General features: G+C 35.9%; 1 protein-coding gene across 3 annotated transcripts in view; it reads left to right on the top strand.

The window, feature by feature from the left end:
* Window positions 1-12,360, top strand: part of Matr3 (matrin 3) — a 37,769-nt gene extending 25,409 nt beyond the window's left edge. For all 3 annotated transcript variants that reach the window (XM_052155565.1, XM_052155566.1, XM_052155567.1), the window contains 12 exons: window positions 495-536; window positions 819-931; window positions 1,201-1,253; window positions 2,112-2,237; window positions 2,542-2,667; window positions 2,867-3,034; window positions 3,644-3,775; window positions 4,804-4,847; window positions 5,316-5,685; window positions 7,625-7,844; window positions 8,331-8,452; window positions 11,303-12,360. In XM_052155565.1, coding sequence (XP_052011525.1) covers window positions 495-536; window positions 819-931; window positions 1,201-1,253; window positions 2,112-2,237; window positions 2,542-2,667; window positions 2,867-3,034; window positions 3,644-3,775; window positions 4,804-4,847; window positions 5,316-5,685; window positions 7,625-7,844; window positions 8,331-8,452; window positions 11,303-11,353 — 1,567 coding nt within the window. In that variant the 3' untranslated portion in view covers window positions 11,354-12,360. The remainder of the gene's footprint in view (window positions 1-494; window positions 537-818; window positions 932-1,200; window positions 1,254-2,111; window positions 2,238-2,541; window positions 2,668-2,866; window positions 3,035-3,643; window positions 3,776-4,803; window positions 4,848-5,315; window positions 5,686-7,624; window positions 7,845-8,330; window positions 8,453-11,302) is intronic.
* The last annotated feature ends 5,664 nt before the right edge of the window (window positions 12,361-18,024 follow it).

Here is an 18,024-nt window from a genome sequence, read left to right as displayed (position 1 = left end):
GTCAAGTTCCACGTGGAAACTTTTTGACATACATGGCTTTAGTTCTGAATTTTGACTGCTACATCAAAATGGAATTCAAAGAAATGGCCTACTGTAGTACATATTATCCACACATACATAATTCCTTTGGGGCTGTCCTTTATCTGGTGCCATACCTTGACTCTGCTCTGATACCTAATATTGGGGAAGGACACTGGCTTTTCTTTCTTCTTTATATATAACCTGCTTTCTAATTCCTTGTGCAGCATTTTCCCTGCTTACAATTTAACAAAATGAAGGAACATTTCAGCATGTATCACTTAAATGATTACAACTCCAGATTTATTCCAAATCATTTGGTGTCTAAAGTTCTTTTTTGAAATATCTACTAAATGCTTTTGACAATGTAGATTCTCAGGTAACTTTACTAATCATCTCTGTTTAAGAGGCTTAACAAAGCTACCATGTGAGAAGAACCATTTTATTTTAAAATTAATTCTCTGGTCTTTTTAAAGCTACCCAGAATGGAATCCTGACAATGATACTGGACACACAATGTAAGTTTTTTAGGCTATTTATTGTTTATAAAGGAGAACAATGTAAGGAATCCAAGTTTAACTTTCTTGTTTCATTTGAAAAAAAATATTTTTTTCACCAAATAACATTTTTTAAAAGTACTAGTGTAAGGAATTTGCAGAAAATAAGTGGTTTTTTTTTTTCTTTTTTCACTATTACACATTTTCTATTGCTTTATATACAAGTATTTCTAAAGCTTAACATGGTCATTGTTATTTAAGAGGTGCTTTATTGTAGTTTACTTACTTTGTTCTTATTGCTAGGGGTGATCCATTCATGCTGCAGCAGTCTACAAACCCAGCACCAGGGATTCTGGGACCGCCACCTCCCTCATTTCATCTTGGAGGACCAGCAGTTGGACCAAGAGGAAATCTGGGTGATTATATGAAATTCATAGTGCCTTTAATAGCAACTTTATAACTGCCTTTAGTGTAAAAATGGTGGTGTAAGAATTTTCATTGAAAAGTTAAGACAGTCATTTGTAAATGTCTTTACATTTGTATTTGAAAGATGTCCTTTTTTTAAAAAAGAAAGAAAGAAAGAAAGAAAGAAAGAAAGAAAGAAAGAAAGAAAGAAAGAAGGAAGAAAGAAAGGGCATATATTTATTGTGAATCATTTAAAAAAAATTTTATTCCCTTTACACAGGTGCTGGTAATGGGAACCTGCAGGGACCAAGACACATGCAAAAAGGCAGAGTGGTCCGTAATACAGCTACTGCTTCTATCCATGATTGCTCTTGGGAATGTGATTCCATTTAAATGTTTACTAATTGAATCTTTTTTGTGGGAATTGAGGGGATTTCAAGACAGGGTTTCTTTGTGAAGGCTGTTGTAGACTAGGCCTGGCTTCAAATTCAGAGATCCAATCGTTTTTGCCTTAGAATGCTGGGATCAAAGAGTACCATCAATGCCCAACTATTCATTAATTCAATCTGAGTCGCAGTCCTTATAAAAGGATAGGTATTTTAATTAGAAAACTATTAGTTTTGCTGGGTGTAAGGGTATATACACTTAATCCCAGCATTCAGGAGACGTCAGGCAGATATCTTTGAGTTTGAGAGAGGCCCTGTCTCAAAACAGCAATATATTTTAATTGTATTTTCTCCTTACCCAAAACAAGAAATAAAATCCCCGCCCCCACATAATTGCACATGAACACACGCCCAAAAACATTAAGATGGTGTGTGTGTGTGTGTGTGTGTGTGTGTGTGTGTGTGTGTGTGTGTGTGTGTTGGGGGGGTACTGTAAAACTATGTTAGTGTAGGGCTCAGCAGTTAGTAGTAACACAGTTGTTGGAGTTTGGTGCCAACTCTTATGTTAGGTAGCTCATGGTGTTTTATGATTCCAATGTCAGAGAATCTAATCCTCTTCTGATCTCTATAGGCACTAGTGGGAATACCTACATACATAAAAAAATATGTAAAAGTTTTTTTTCTGTGTGTGTGTGTGCGCGCGCGCGCGATAAGTATTCTATAATATTGTCTGTTAAAGTTTCTTAAAATGATTTTAAAAGGACTTTTTTTTGTTTGTGTATGTGTATGTCCCTCTAATGTGTAGGAAACCAGCCGAGTTGTTCACATTATGGATTTTCAGCGAGGAAAAAACTTGAGATACCAGCTATTACAACTGGTAGAACCATTTGGAGTCATTTCAAACCATCTGATTCTAAACAAAATTAATGAGGTATGAGTTACACATCAGTTATTCAAAGCATTCATATATTAATGAATAGAACTAATTTAATTAGTTCTGGTGTCATTTTTAATTGACAATTTGAAATATCAGAAGGTAAGATCCTAAAGTTAAATAGATTTTTATTAGTAAATGATAGGTTTGTGATTCCTAAGTAAAATATCAGCTTGACAACAGTGGTCTTTTGCATTTTAGTTATTGAAGATGCTTTCTATTAAATGATTAAATACAATAATGTAAAATCTGTAAATATTGGAGGTAACATTTTTAGATATTTCTTTTTGTGTAATTTTAGGCATTTATTGAAATGGCGACCACAGAAGATGCCCAGGCTGCTGTGGATTATTATACAACTACACCAGCATTAGTGTTTGGCAAGCCAGTGAGAGTTCATTTATCCCAGAAGTATAAGAGAATAAAGGTAGTATTTTGTTTGTCTTTGCCTTTGTGTTTTATATATATAGTTAGATTAATATATCTTTTCTGTATTTGTTAGTTTGGTTAATTAAAAGTTAAGCTGTTAGTAATTGTAGCATAGCTGTCAACCTTTAACTTGCCTTTTAATTTTTTTTTTTTTCTAATTTCCTCCCTGGTTTTGTTTTTGTATTTTGTTTTTAAAGAAACCTGAAGGAAAACCAGATCAGAAGTTTGATCAAAAGCAAGAACTTGGACGTGTGATACATCTCAGCAATTTACCTCATTCTGGCTATTCTGACAGTGCTGTACTCAAGCTTGCTGAGCCTTATGGGAAAATAAAGAATTATATATTGATGAGGATGAAAAGTCAGGTAACACACACGGGCAGGTTTTTTAAGAGTAATTCTTCTCATGAGCTTTAAGATAATTTGGTATGCTGAGAGTAGATGTCAGTAGTAGAAATGTATTGATTTGGGGGTTAATCCTAAACACATGCACTTGTGTGGCACACACATACACACACAATTTTAGTTAGATGCCCATGAAAGCATTAAAGTTTTGAAAAGTACAAAGTTGGAAGTAAAGTGTTTTGTTTTTTCTCTTGTTATAGTCGACAAGTGTTTTTAAGAAGTTTCTTCCTAATAGGCTTATTATACATATAGACACCCAGGTTTGAGGATTTGGGTACAGTTTGTAGATTTGGTTTTGTTAAGTGCTAGACTTAAACATGTATCATTGTGGCCAACTTTTCAGAATCCAATTTTAGTAGTTGAATTCACTTTATGCATATTTGAAATTTTTATGTAAAGAATTCAGAGGACAGAGGATGAAACAAGTCTTAGGATTTAAACATCAGCAATGCCCAGAATCATTCAGGGTATTTGGTTTTTTGATGATTTCATGATGTAGAATAAAATAATTTTAACTCAGTTCCAGTAAAAGTAATGTCATTGTTGGCTTCTCCCCCTCCCTCCTTCCAGGCTTTTATTGAGATGGAAACCAGAGAAGATGCAATGGCTATGGTTGACCACTGTCTAAAGAAAGCACTTTGGTTTCAAGGGAGATGTGTTAAAGTTGATCTGTCTGAGAAATACAAAAAACTGGTGTTGCGGGTATGTATTGCTTAATAGTTTTAATATCTTAGGTGAAAAGGTCTAACTATGTAACTGAGTGCGCCCCAAGCTACTGAATTTACCTTTTCCTGGCCTCTGATGGTCCCTGGACTTTATTATACACTCAACATAGGTAGACACAGATGTAAATCTTACTAGCTTAAAGTCTTATTGACTTATTGGGGAAGAGCATGTGATGGTCTGGCCAAGAACTTTGGTTCCGTTCCCATCACAGACATGACTCACAACCTGTAAATGTTTCAGCATATTACCTGTAGTTGAACCAATTTAAAATCCCCCTTCTGAGACCCCCAACCAGGTAACTGAAAATTTGCCTACATCTAATGTGTAAATGTGTGGACATTTTAATGCAAGATTTTCACAACAAAAGCTGCTATACACATGAGAATTCACTCATCTTGAGGGAACTAGATCTTAGGATACAGAATTTAGCGTTACAATACATAGCAACAGAACAAAACTCAACATTGACCCTCTCTTCTAATCTCTGTGATTCAGGCATTTATGTGGTCCATTAAAAGCATTCAGACAAAACCCTTATAAAATGTAAGCCCATATAAAAAAGAGAAAAATCTGGGTTGGGTACAATGGTACACACCATTAATCCCAGCACTTGAAAGGCAGAGGCAGCTAGAGCTAGCTCCCTTGAGCTGATGAGACTGTACCTTAAAAGATGAAAAAAAAAAAAAAGGATGTTGTTGTGAATTTTTCTCAGTCTTAAGAACCTTTTTTTCCCCAGTATAGAGATTTTTGTGAAAGCATCTTCCATTTTTCTAACCTGTTTAGAATGTATTGGAACAGTTATTATTACCAAAACGTTATATTGCTTACTTCTTTATTGATATGGTGGTGAGATGAAATTTTAAAATACAGGCAGATTTTGTTGGGTATAGTTGTACAGATTTATATAAAGGAGGGTTGCAATGTGTTACTTGATTTATATATTCTACAAATGAGCAAATTTTAATGTATTTAACTTCTACAAATTTTTTTTTTGTATCTTTTAGATTCCTAACAGAGGCATTGACTTACTGAAAAAAGATAAATCCCGGTAATTTGATTTTGTTTCTGTCTGTGTATATTATGTAATAATTTTTGTGTATGTTATATTATGTAATAATGTGTATATTATATAATAATGCTTGTGTCTGTGTATATTATGTAATCTTTTACTTTGACAAACTTCTGACCAAAGCAACTTCAAGAAAGAATTGTTTATTTTGTTCAAAGTTGAGATTCAGTCCAGCATAGATAGGAAGTACTAACATTGAGAACTTGCGAAAACTGCTCACATCACATCTGTAGTCAGGAAGTAAAGAAAGATAAATGCCATTCACCTCACTTTTTATTTAGTCAGAAACCTCAGGCAGTCCATGGGATGGTATCACCCACATTCAGTGTGGATATTCCCTCTGCAGCTGACCTGGTCTTAGATATTGCCAAATTAGAATCAATATTAGCCATGCATACTGTTATGCCTTTAACTTTTCAACTCTGCAATCAAAATGTCTCTTTGCAGGAAAAGATCCTATTCTCCAGATGGAAAAGAATCCCCAAGTGATAAGAAGTCCAAAACTGACGGTGCTCAGAAGACTGAGAGTCCCGCTGAGGGTAAAGAACAAGAAGAGAAGTCCGGTGAGGATGGTGAGAAAGACACCAAGGATGACCAGACAGAACAGGAGCCCAGTATGCTTCTTGAATCTGAAGATGAACTGCTTGTCGATGAAGAAGAAGCTGCAGCACTACTAGAAAGTGGTAGTTCAGTGGGCGACGAGACTGATCTTGCTAATTTAGGGGATGTCTCTTCTGATGGGAAAAAAGAGCCTTCAGATAAAGCTGTGAAAAAAGATGCAAGTGCTTTAGCAACATCCAAGAAAAAACTTAAAAAGGTAAGGTTTTATATTGATGTTTTAATTAGAATACTAAGTTAAATCAATTTTTCTTGTACATTTTTTTCTTATTTTTCTTTCTCCAAACAGGCTTAGATATATCAGGTACAGTTCAAGATAAAAGCATTTAAAGAAGAAACTTTAAAAGAGAAAATTTTGAGGGCTGAAGAGATGGCTCAGCAGTATAGCCAGATGGTGGTGGGAAACACTGAAAAGCAAAACCTGAGACTAATGTTTTTTGTTTGGTTGGTTTTTTTGAAGATATTTTTTGTCCTAAAAAAGTTTGTCTGTCTGTCTCTGTCTCTCTCTCCCCTCTCTCCCTCTCTCTCTGTCTCTCTGTCTCTCTCTGTCTCTCTCTCTCTCTCAGTCTCTCTCTCTCTCTCTCTCTCTCTCTCTCTCTCTCTCTCTCTCTCTCTCTCTCTCTATCAGATTTTTCAGTGTTATCCCCTGCTGACCTGGAACAACTTGTTCTGAGGACCAGGCTGGCCTTGAATTCAGACTGCCTGCCTTTGCCTCCTGAGCTCTAGGATTAAAGGTGTAAACCACCACTTAAACCTAGTAAGGTTAGATATTTTAATGGTTTTTAAGGGAATTAAATTAGAAAATGAAGACTAGCGATGTTTAGTTAGTGCCAGTGTATTTACTTAGTTCTCACAAAGCTCTTCGATCTCTAGTATTAGATAGCAACTGTACATAGTGGCTCACACCAAAAGTCCCATCACTAAGGGACAGAGAAGCAGAAGCAGAATTTCAAGGTCATCCTAAATTATCTAGGGAACTTGAGATGCCTACAGGATACATGAAACCTTGTCTACCAAAAATAAAAGGTAGCTGGTTTCTAAGGAATGTCAGCCAAGATTGTCTTCTATCCTTCATATTGATGGATACATCAAGCATGGAGCAGGAGGCAGGCCAATCTTTGCGAGTTCAAGGACAGCCAGGTCTTAGTTTCATAGAGAAACACTGTTTGGAAACAAAGAATGACATTTCTTTCTTGTTTTTCTTTTTCTTTTTTTCTTTTTGTTGTTGTTGTTTTGTAATGATACTGAGTGTGTATAGCGTTGGGCATGACAAATCTTTAAGCAGGCTTTGCCACTGATTTGCACCTTTAGTGGAATATAAATATAGTGTTTTGACTGTATGTCTGTGTGAATGTGTCAGATACCCTGGAGACTAGAGTTACAGTTTTCATCTGTCATTTGGGTCCTGGGAATTTAACCTAGGTCCTCTGAAAGAGCAGTCACCATTCAACCACTGAGCCATCTCCAGCCTGGGTATGAATATTCTCACATCTATTTTTTTTCTTAGATGAGTCAGGCTTTTCATTTGATGAAGTATTGGCCTTCATGTTGTTGAACCTTAATGTATTTGTTTCTCTAGAGAGTTCTCTAAAGGCTGCACATTAAACACTTGATCACTGAGTAATAACCATAAACTTTTTTCATTAATTTTATACAAGCTAAATTGACCATAATTAGTTCTCTTACAACTGACCATTGTGCCTTTCTTTACACTATGCCCAGTAAACCTGTTTTCTTCCATTTAAAAACAAAACAAAACAAAACTGGTTTCTTTTTTTTGAAGACATTTAGTGAGTTAAGCAGAGAAATTTTCTCCTTGGCTTAAATCTTGAAGATTTATGGTGCTGAGGTTTTGTACATGTCACGAAAGGGCATCTGTGAGCTGCATAGCAAAGGGAATCTCCAGTTTGAGCCTGTCTCAAGGAAAAAAGACATTATCCTTTACCCTTCTGAGTAAAACAAATGGAAGGGATACTGCAAGATAATTGTTGCAGAGTATCTTAACAGCTTTTTCCAGGGAGTATGGAAGGCTTTGTCAGTATAAATGAGGTTGGTGATGAGGAAATTCAGAAATTTCATATGCAGGCAAGACATTTATATCTGATGACAAAAATGATGATGGTTTGGTTGAAATTAAGGTGGACAAAATCGAGGAACTTGATCAAGAAAATGAAGCTGCATTGGAAAATGGAATTAAAAATGAGGAAAACACAGAACCGGGTACTGAATCTGAGAATGCTGATGATCCAAACAAAGACACAAGTGAGAATGCGGATGGCCAAAATGATGAGAACAAGGAGGATTATACAATTCCAGATGAGTATAGAATTGGACCATATCAGCCTAACGTTCCTGTTGGTGAGCTTTAAAGATTTTCTTCTTCCCCTTCTCTGTTTTTCCCAAGAAATTGATTAAAATAAGACTTAAAAGTGGATCTTATATAAGCTTTGATAGTGTATAAAGTTATATCCCCCTGGTGAGTTAATTTTAAATTTACTCTTACACTGCTCTATATTTCTCTTTCTGTGTGTCTCCTAATTTTGTATTATGTTACCATTCCCACTGTGTTCTCTCCTCATAATGATTTTTGAAATGACACATTGCTTTTTGTTTTGTGTTTGTTATATATTCTTGTCTTTCATTTTAAGACTAAAGTTAGGTGGGCTCTTGAACATAGTTAAGTAAAAAGAAAGGGTAATGTGATATTGTTGGTATTTTTAGCTTAGGCCATAATGGACTTATCACACGTTTTCTGATTCAAATTATATTGTCAGGAAAAAAGATTTGAGACTAAATAAAATTTAAGTTTACTTAATTTGTAAGAATGTATGTTTGTGTTTCTAGGTATAGACTATGTGATACCTAAAACAGGGTTTTACTGTAAGCTGTGTTCACTCTTTTATACAAATGAAGAAGTTGCAAAGAATACTCATTGCAGCAGCCTTCCTCATTATCAGAAATTAAAGGTAAGGCTGAATATAAGAGGAGACTTGTGAAAACTAACAACTGATATACGTTATAGAAATAAGTGAGATATGTGTGTATGTCTCTGGACCCAGCATAATGCTTTATTCCAAAGTCATTTTTCCATAATTGCCTGGGCTTTAAGGAATTTTAACGGGTTCTACAAACTTGAGCCTCTTTTCCCTCAAATGGTTAAACAAGATTTCGTGTTGTATACCTATATTTCTTAGACTTGGGAGATAATAGTGAGGAGATCCTAGCTATCTTTCAGCTATGTGGCAAAATCTGAAAAAGCAAAATAAGTGATAGTTTTTGTTTTTTTTTTTTTTTTTTTTTTTTTTTCCGAGACAGAGTTTCTCTGTATAGCCCCAGCTTTCCTGGAACTCACTCTGTAGACCAGGCTGGCCTCGAACTCAGAAATCCGCTTGCCTCTGCCTCCCAGAGTGCTGGGATTACAGGCGTGCGCCACCACCGCCCAACTTAATAGTTTCTAAGTATATTTTTTTACAGTAGAGTTTATCTGAGTACTCTCAAACTATTCAAATGTTAAAGATGCTAGAGGTCTGAACATGAAATAGAACAATTAGGCCTGGTGATGGTGGTGCATGCCCTTAATTACAGTACTCTGGAGACAGAGGCAGGCCAAATGGAGTTGGAGGCCAGCCTGGTCAATAGATTGAATTCCAAGACAGCTAGGATTATACAGAGAAACCTTGGCCAAAAAAAAAAAAAGAAAAAGAGATAGAACAATTAAAATTTTTTGAGTTTGTAGAGTGCAGAGACCTTATTCTGTTTATTCATTTTAGAAACTGGCTCTCCCTTTCTAGGTCATTAGCTTAGATTTTGAGATTCTTCTGCTGTCTCAGCCTCCCAAAGTATTGGGATTATGATTATAAGTGTGAGCTACCATTTTAAGATTATTATTCCGATGTTACTTACTGATGATGCTCTCACTTTTATAACCAATAGATTGTTTATTTTTGTATCACACCATAAATGAGTAAAGCCCAACAGAAAACAAGAACAGTTCCTACTGTGTTTTTTAATTAGGAGCCTCTTGAGACCTGAATATTAGGTAATACAAGCAAACCTAGGTGATTGGGTTTTTCATACTTTTACAGTTATAATGTATAATAATAATAATAATGTATAGTTGCTACCTGTTGAATATGCCTAATCTGTCAGTCAAAAATACACTAGTGGTTAAGAGCACTGACTGTTTTTCTAGAGGTCATGAGTTCCATTCCCAGCAACTACATGGTGGCTTACAACCATTTGTAGTGGGATCTGATGCCCACTTCTGGTGTGTCTAAAGAGATCCACAGTGTATTTACATAAAAAAATTTTTTAATTTTTTTAAAAGTTAAAAATTACTGCAACATAATACCACTTCTAGCTTAGTTGCAGAAATAAATTGCCATCAGAATGTTGATAACACTTAAAAATATTGTGTAAAGTTATATTTGGAGAGCTAGGGAGATGGCTCAGTTGTTAAACTGCTTGCTGTGAAAGCAAAAGGATTACTCCCCAGAACTCAGGTAAATACTTGATGGGGAGTGGGGTGGTGACTAGACTGTAATTCTAGCTGTCAAAGATGGAAATGGAGGAGGCTGACTAGTGAAACCAGCATTATCAGTAAGATTTGGGTTTGATTGAGAGACCCTGCATTAGTGAATGAGGTTGTAGGCAATCAAAGACATTTCCTGATAACTATCATGTACTTAAAATTACCTATAAGGGATAGAAATGCAGCTTAGTTGCAAAGTTCTTGGTAGCATGTGTAAGGTCCCAGCTTAGAAGCACAAAAAAGAAATAGAAAAAGATACAATTATTACCTTTGGACTAGGTTTCTTGGGGCCTCATCCAAATCTGAAATCTCCAAAATTTCTAGATCTAAGCATTTAAAACAAGAGAAACTATACCTGTATAGCCTTCAGTTATCTCAGCACATTTTCTGCGACAACTGGTGGATATTGGTAGCTTTGTATTTCAATGAATAATTTGTCCTTTGTTATATCATTTTTTTGTTGTATTCAGATGTACCTTTTTGTAATCTGTATGTTTCCTGCCATTATGGATATAAGAAAAGAATGGTTATTTTCACTGCTAAGAACCATTTACTTTAGGATGAATATGGCTTCATTCATATTAGAAGTACACTGGATTTTAGGCATTTTATGGCATCAAAACCAGTGTTGTTTCCTAGAAGGGTACACTTTATGACTAAGTATTTCCTTCTCTATATAGAGAAATATGAATCACCTGCATTAAAAAGTTAGTAGACAGTTGCTCAAATTGAGAGTGCTTTGACACTTAACTAGATGTTTTGTGGGGTTTTTTCCTTCTGTTTTTTGTTTGTTTGTTTGTTTGTTTTCATTTTCTTTTTAAGGATATAATGGCTTTTAACCCTCTCAATCTGCAATAACCAATATTGATATATTTTAACCAGAAACAAACTGAAATCCTTTTAAATATCGTTCATGTTCTCTTAGAGTCTTAATAGATCTGTGTCAAGAAATTATGCATTAGAGATCATGGGTGGTGTTGTCTATGTCTCTTTCAGGTCAGTGAAATTATTACAGCAATGATGTAATCTAGCTGTTTCTTCCTATATGAATTCTAATTTCTAAAAGTTAGGGTTAATTGCACATTGAAATATCCATTTTCCACATTTGCCATTTTTTTTCATGATTCCTGTGTCCTGAGCCAGTTTAGTTTTGTATGTTAAGATTAACTCGTTCATAAAGTGTTAAGCGTTAAGTTCCTAAACTTGGAATGAATATTTTATAATTAATATATATGTTAGATGTTTCTTAAATTACTTAGACCTGTAATTCTTTTTCCCCCCTCAGAAATTTCTGAATAAATTGGCAGAAGAACGGAGGCAGAAGAAGGAAACTTAAGATGTACAAGAAGCTTAATTATTTCAAAGAAAACAATGGTTCTTTGATTTTAATGTTAACCTTTTTTAAAATACAATACTGATAGTTAGAAAACTACTGTACTCTTTTGTTTTAGTGGAAAATAATAGATGTCTGTTCTTGTGTTTAAGTGTTATAGCAAAAAGTACACATACGGTTAAGTTAATGAAAAAGTTTTTGTTTCATCACAGTGACAACAGACAAAAGTACTTCCTAGAGATTGACTGTTGTAAGTAAGCTATGGAAAACAACTTGCACCACTAAGAGAAAAAAGATAACATAGAACCATTCAGAAAAATGAAATTTAGTAGTTTGAGGCTTCAAAGAAATGTCAACTTTTGATTCCATTCAATAAAGAACAAAACCAATTGTATTTTTTATTACTTTTCATCTGAAACATTCCACATTTTAATCTGAGCCTTGCAGACTTTTCATTTGACTTTGGACGCTGTTTCGGTTGCATTGCATTTCTAGAGAACCTCACGTGAGGTTGCCCATTCAAATGCAGGTGCAGTTTTCTTTTAATGTCATGCTGTTTAGATGATAAGAAATATTAAGTAATTGGCTTTAGATTTGTATTTTTTTTTCCTTTTGAGTTCCTGCTAGGTTTTGTATTCTAGTAGTCAATGTTATTTCAGTGAAATGTAAAAATATTCCCGTTCTCTTTGACCAGTATTAATTTCTTGAGAACCTATTGCTTGTCACTTGAATCCTGTAGCTGTCATACATCTCTGGTATAAGCAACATTTGATTTTTGAAGTGTGTAAACCATCTGTATTTTCAAGATGTAATTTTACATTTCTGCATTTCAAAAACAGTTTGGCCATAATTCTAGACGCACGCTTCTAATTCATGTACCTGCACATGTGACCTTTGTGAGCAGAAATTTGCATGTATAATCTGTGTTTACTTGTAACTCTCTGGTTATATACTGCTTATATCTGTGGATTCAAGTTACTGAAGTGAATACCAATAAAAAAAAAAACCTAGGCCATGTTGATTGGTTGGTTAAACATGTCTGGAATGTTAACCAAAATATTTGTCTGTTGTGGCTTTTTATTCACTGTTAAATTTTTATGCATGCTTTAACAAATTATTCTTAAGTCTATATTGGTGTTCTAAAACCTACTAAAGATTTTGGTTTAGTGCTGATGGATTTCTTGTTCTTGTTACATAACTAAAAATGAGACATTTTATTTTTCTTTAACCTGACAGTTTTAAATGCTTCCGGTAAAGAAATTGCAAAAGTTCAAATTCAGAGATTTCTGTGCCTTTAACAATAGAATTGAAAATAGCATTGGAAAAATTAGTATGTCCCTGCTTCAAAATCAAAAAGGAATTTTTGGTGTGTTGAATAATCTGGAGACCCAAGAATAGCATTAATTTAAATCAGTGATAAATAGCAACTGTCTTTCAAACTCTCTGGCCTAGTTTTATTAAAATATTTTAAATATATTGTTGGGTAAAATTTTAGTAACATGCACAAAAAATCCTTGCCAATCTTCAGTTTATGTTTAGCTGTTACTAATTATGTACTTAGTTAATTCCTTTTTTTTTTTTTTCCTTCTTCCCAATCTAACAGCAACTAAAAAAATCCTGGATAGGGCCAGGCATGGTGACATATATCCTTATTCCCAGCACTTGTGAAGTAGGGGCAGATTTGTCTTTGAGATGGATGACCTCCTGGTCTATATAGAGTTCCAGCCCACTCAAGGTTACATTTAAGAAAACAACAACAACAACAACAACAACAAACCCTGTCTCAAAAGCAAACGAACAGGCCAAAAAAACCCACAAAAATCAAAAAACATTGTGCACATACAAATGGAAACATCATATTCATCAGCATTGATAGTTTATGTTGTATGACTCTTGTGGATTTAGTAGCTGTAGGAATACTTTGAATAGTTTAACTTGATTTGTGGCTTTAAGAAATCAGGCTTTATCAGGATCATGATTGTGTAGGCAGGTGGGTAGAAACCCAGATCTTGGAAAACAAAAACAACCGAAAAAAGAAATCATGTCCACTTTGTTTTGGTGGTAGTTTTGATGCTGTCTAGTTCTTTTGTTTTATAAATAAGCTGCTTGTGAGGGATCTGTAGCACTATTTGAAACAGGGTTTCTTTGTATAACCTCAACTTTCCTAGAATTGGCTCTAAACCAGGCTGGCTTGGAACTCACAGATATCCTCCACCCCAGTGCTAGGATTAAAGGCATGTCTACCACTGCCAAGCTTGGCAATGATTTTTTTTTTCTTACTTTTGAGATGCCTGTAAATGCCCCTCATTTTGTATTGGTACTTTATAGCATTCACTAAGCCCATATGTCAGGAGTGATAATATATATTTTAAAATAATCCCAGAACTCTTTTAAACTTAGAAAAAATGGGAGGGGGAAAAGATGTGGAAAGGAAATCTCATCCTTCTAGATAATGTTTAATCTTAAAAGTCTTAGAAGCCTGGTATGACTCCATGCCTTTAATCCCAGTACTTGGAAGGCAGACACAGGCCTCTGCTTTGAGGTTCAGCCTGGCCTACATAATTAGCCCAGTTACATAGTGAGAACTTGCCTGGAAAACACAATATCATAAGTAAATATTTCCCCCTCCCATTTTCCCTGTACCCAAACTTCTGTATACCTGGGCACATGCCTGGTTCCCCCAGATCTAGTTTATGGCAAACCTATAAAAGAGTTGTTTTTACACTTGTTATAATGTTGAACATATTGTTTTACAAAAGTGGAGGTTTTAAAAGATGCCCTGAGCTTATTCTACAATGCCTTTTTATCTATTTCTAGGAAGTTCTCATAGTGTTGTTCCTGTTGACATTTACGTTACTTATGTATACCAGAAGCAAATTATGTTTTGTGCAGTAACTCAGCCCACTCTGGTATTCAAGAAAGTACAAAGCTTCAGTTTGACCCTAAGCTTGAGCAGTGTAATAGACTGGGGCTAAGAAGAATTTCTAGCTATAGCATATGCCACCAACACTTTTTTTGTTTTGTATCTTACGTGAGAATATGGACACATGTACCCTTGTAGAGATCAGAGGAAGACGTTCTGGGATTATTTGTCTCCTGTTCATTCCCCAGATCAAACTCAAGTTGTCAGACTTACATGGCAAGTGTATTTACCCACTGAGTATTAGTGGCACTCACCATTTATTCAGCAGAGATGAATACTGTGATGATATTAGGTTGGTTGATTTGGTTTGGGGGGCTTTTGTTTGGGGGGGGTGTTGTTGTGGTGTTGGGGATTGAGCCTTTCAATTAAGAGGTAGATTTGACTTGAACAAAATGCTGTTGAGTTTCAGTGCTACTGCATATGAAAAGTATGGCCAGTTTGCCCAGTTTTGCCAGGATTAAATCAGAAATGAAGATAATATTTTGTAGTCCAAACTATTCAAATATCTCAAATCACATACTGAGAAAGAAAAAACAAGTTTGTTTTTCAAGACAGTTTCTCTGTGTGGTTCTAGCTGTCCTAGAACTTGCTTTGTAGACCAGTCTGGCCTCTGCCTTTGGAATGCTGTGGGATGACACTACCAACAGTTAAATGGAAGATTTTTTTTTCTTCCACTCTAATTTAAATTGGACTATAAATACAAGTTCTCATCTGCTACCTACCTCCTAAGTTATGAATTGACCTCTCTTTAAGGTGTGTGTCCCAGATCAGAAGTATAGAATTGTCTTAAAATTCTTGCTTAGCATGTTCAGTCCTCAGTACTAGGAAACATGTTTGTGTCTTTGAGAGCCACCTAAATTGTACTGTAATGCTATGTGAACCCATGAAAGATGCAGTTCAAATACTTATTAATGTAATGACCTATGAGATTAAATATAACTTAATAGTTTTCTGGTAATAACAGGTATCTGACCCATCTTTGATCAGCAGCTGAGCTATAGAAAGCCGAGCCAAACTGGAGAAGTTTTTTTTAGATATTTTTTTGTTTAAGTACACTGTAGCTGTCTTCAGACACACCAGCAAAGGGCATCAGATCCCATTACATAAGGTTGTGAGCCACCATATGGTTGCTGGGATTTGAACTTAGTACCTCTGAAAGAGTAGTCAGGGCTCTTAACCTCCTGAGCCATCTCTCCAGCCCAACTGTCTCATCTTTACATCATTAGTCATTACCTATCTACGCTATTATTCAAATTTGTTATTCAAACTATATGTAAATATTCACGTGTAAATCTCTTCTAGAAAAAAATGCTACAGAATTCCCCACCACTTCAGTGACTTGAATGCTGACACATGCTTTCAAAATCTTTAGTGGGATGTGGGTCACTTGGAAGGCTGAAGCATGGGCACTGTTACTAGAAATTTAGTAAGCCTATCAAGACCTGTGTCCAAAAGATACACTGAATATTGTAGTCCTCAAGTTATTCAGAGATAGGCTTACTGACTTCAATGGTGGGTTCAAGGGTGTATTGCCCAAATTCTACAGGATAAAAATAATACTTAGGCTCTTTTACCCTTTTTGAAACAAGGCTTTGTTTGAGGTGTTTTGTTTTGAGACCTTGACTGGTCTGGAGCTCACTATGTAAGCTATTCTGGCTTCAACTCACAGAAACCTTCCTGTTTCTCTTGAGTACTGGGCTTAAAGGTATGGCGATGCTATCTCTGGCAGGTGGTTGGAGGATTGTGTGGCTCAGGCCATCCATATGTAGTTGAGGATGTTAAGCTGATCTAAACTGTATTCCTTCTGCTTCTACCCTCCCAAATGTTGGTGTGTGCCATGATGCCCAATTTTATTTAGTGCTGGCTACCAAGCTCAAGGTTGAGAATATGGTAGATAAGTAAGCTACATCCCTTGCTTCCCTTTTTTAATTTTAAAGCAGAATCTAATGTACCTCTGCTTCTGAGTGCTTGGATTGGGTGTTTTTGTGAGATACTGGAGATTTAACCCAGGTCCTTACATGTCTTAGGCACACATTGAACTAAGGTATACCTCTGGCCCTGGCTTTTGCTTTCAGAAAGGCATCACTGTTGCCAAGTAGTCCTTAGTAACTCATGATCTTCTGCAGCCACTTCTAAGAGATTGAGATCTAATAAGTGCATGCTAAGCAAATGCTTAAGATAAGCCTTGGCTTTTTCAATGTAGCTCAATTAGGCCTGAGTTTTGTGTTCTTTTGCTTCCAGAATAGCTGAGACTCTAGACATGTCCCACCAGTGTTGGTGTTAGCCAGATGTGTGGTGGTGCCTCTTGCCTACAATCTTACACTCAAGAGACCAAGACAGAAGGATTGCTGTGAGTTTAGAATGAACATGGGTTACAGTGGATTTTCCCTTTTCAGGGGAAAAAAATGGGACTGTAGGGTCAGTTCCCAGGACCCACATGGAGGCTCATAACCACCTTTTAAATCCAATTCAGATAAATAGGTACATACACATATGGCAAATATATAGACATACACATTTTTATAAGCTCAATTGGAGAATATGTAAAATTATCTTGGTTTCTGTTGTGTCTACCTTGGATTTATTTTCCACTTTCCAGGTTCTTCACCAATATTATTTGGTTTTGAGGTGCAAACCAACAACAGTCTAGCTTGTTTTCTGAGGACCAAGCTTATAGTTGCATCCCACTACTATAGTCTGCACGACATTACTAGAGTCTGTCAGCATCCTTTGGATTAATCATAACAGTCTCTTTTCTCAAAACTATATGCCTACTCAGCAACAAAGTCGAACTTTCCCTTACAGTTGACTACAGTTGTGGGACTTCAGCTTAGTGATTGGTTTACTTGCTTGCAGATAAGAGGGTAGGAAGTTTAGCATGCAGTTCTGTAAATGTTGGTGAAGTAGTTAAACTATGTTAGATGACTCATGTTGATTTTGGTGGTACTTTAAACTGGCTAGAAATAAATAAATGGGAAGGGTTCTCACACACTTTGTCACCAAGATTGGCCCAGGGTAAAATTTGTTACCTAAGGGTAGTAAAGACAAAGGGCATACTGCGTTCTTATTGCAAAGAGAATGTCACTGGTGTGAAGACCTTGCAAGTGTGGAGCCGGTTGCAAATGTTTACAAAAATAAAAGCCATGGAAAAATTGCTTGTTTCAGTGAATAATACGTGATTTTTTTTTCAAAGTTTTTTTTTTTTTAATTTTATGTATGTGACTACACAGACACGCCAAAAGAGGGCATCAGATCTCATTACAGATGGTAGTGAGCCACCCATCATGTGACTGCTTGCTGAGAATTGAATTCAGGACCTCTGGATGAGCAGTCAGTGCTCCTAAGTGTTGTACTTTCTTTCTTTTCTTTTCTTTCTTTTCTTTTTTTTTTTTTTTGGGGGGGGGGGGGTTCGAGACAGGGTTTCTCTGTGTAGCCCTGGCTGTCCTGGCTGGAACTCACTCTGTAGACCAGGCTGGCCTCGAACTCAGAAATCCACCTGCCTCTGCCTCCCAGAGTGCTGGGATTACAGGCATGTGCCACCACCGCCTGGCTCCAAATGTACTTTTCTAAGGATTAAAATTTTATTTCCAAGTTCATATTTCTGGTATCAGAGGAAAGGCATTTAATGGGGCTCATAAAAATAGGCCCAGATAATTTTTCACACATCTTTACCTTGCTTAGTGTTACTAGATAGATCTTAGAACTAACCAGTGGTGATGGTATGGAAATGTGACTAAGAACATATGGCCAA

The sequence above is a fragment of the Apodemus sylvaticus genome, chromosome 13 (genome assembly GCF_947179515.1).
Source record: "Apodemus sylvaticus chromosome 13, mApoSyl1.1, whole genome shotgun sequence".
NCBI classification, from domain to species: Eukaryota; Metazoa; Chordata; class Mammalia; order Rodentia; family Muridae; genus Apodemus; species Apodemus sylvaticus.
This window is presented reverse-complemented; position numbering and strand designations above follow the sequence as displayed.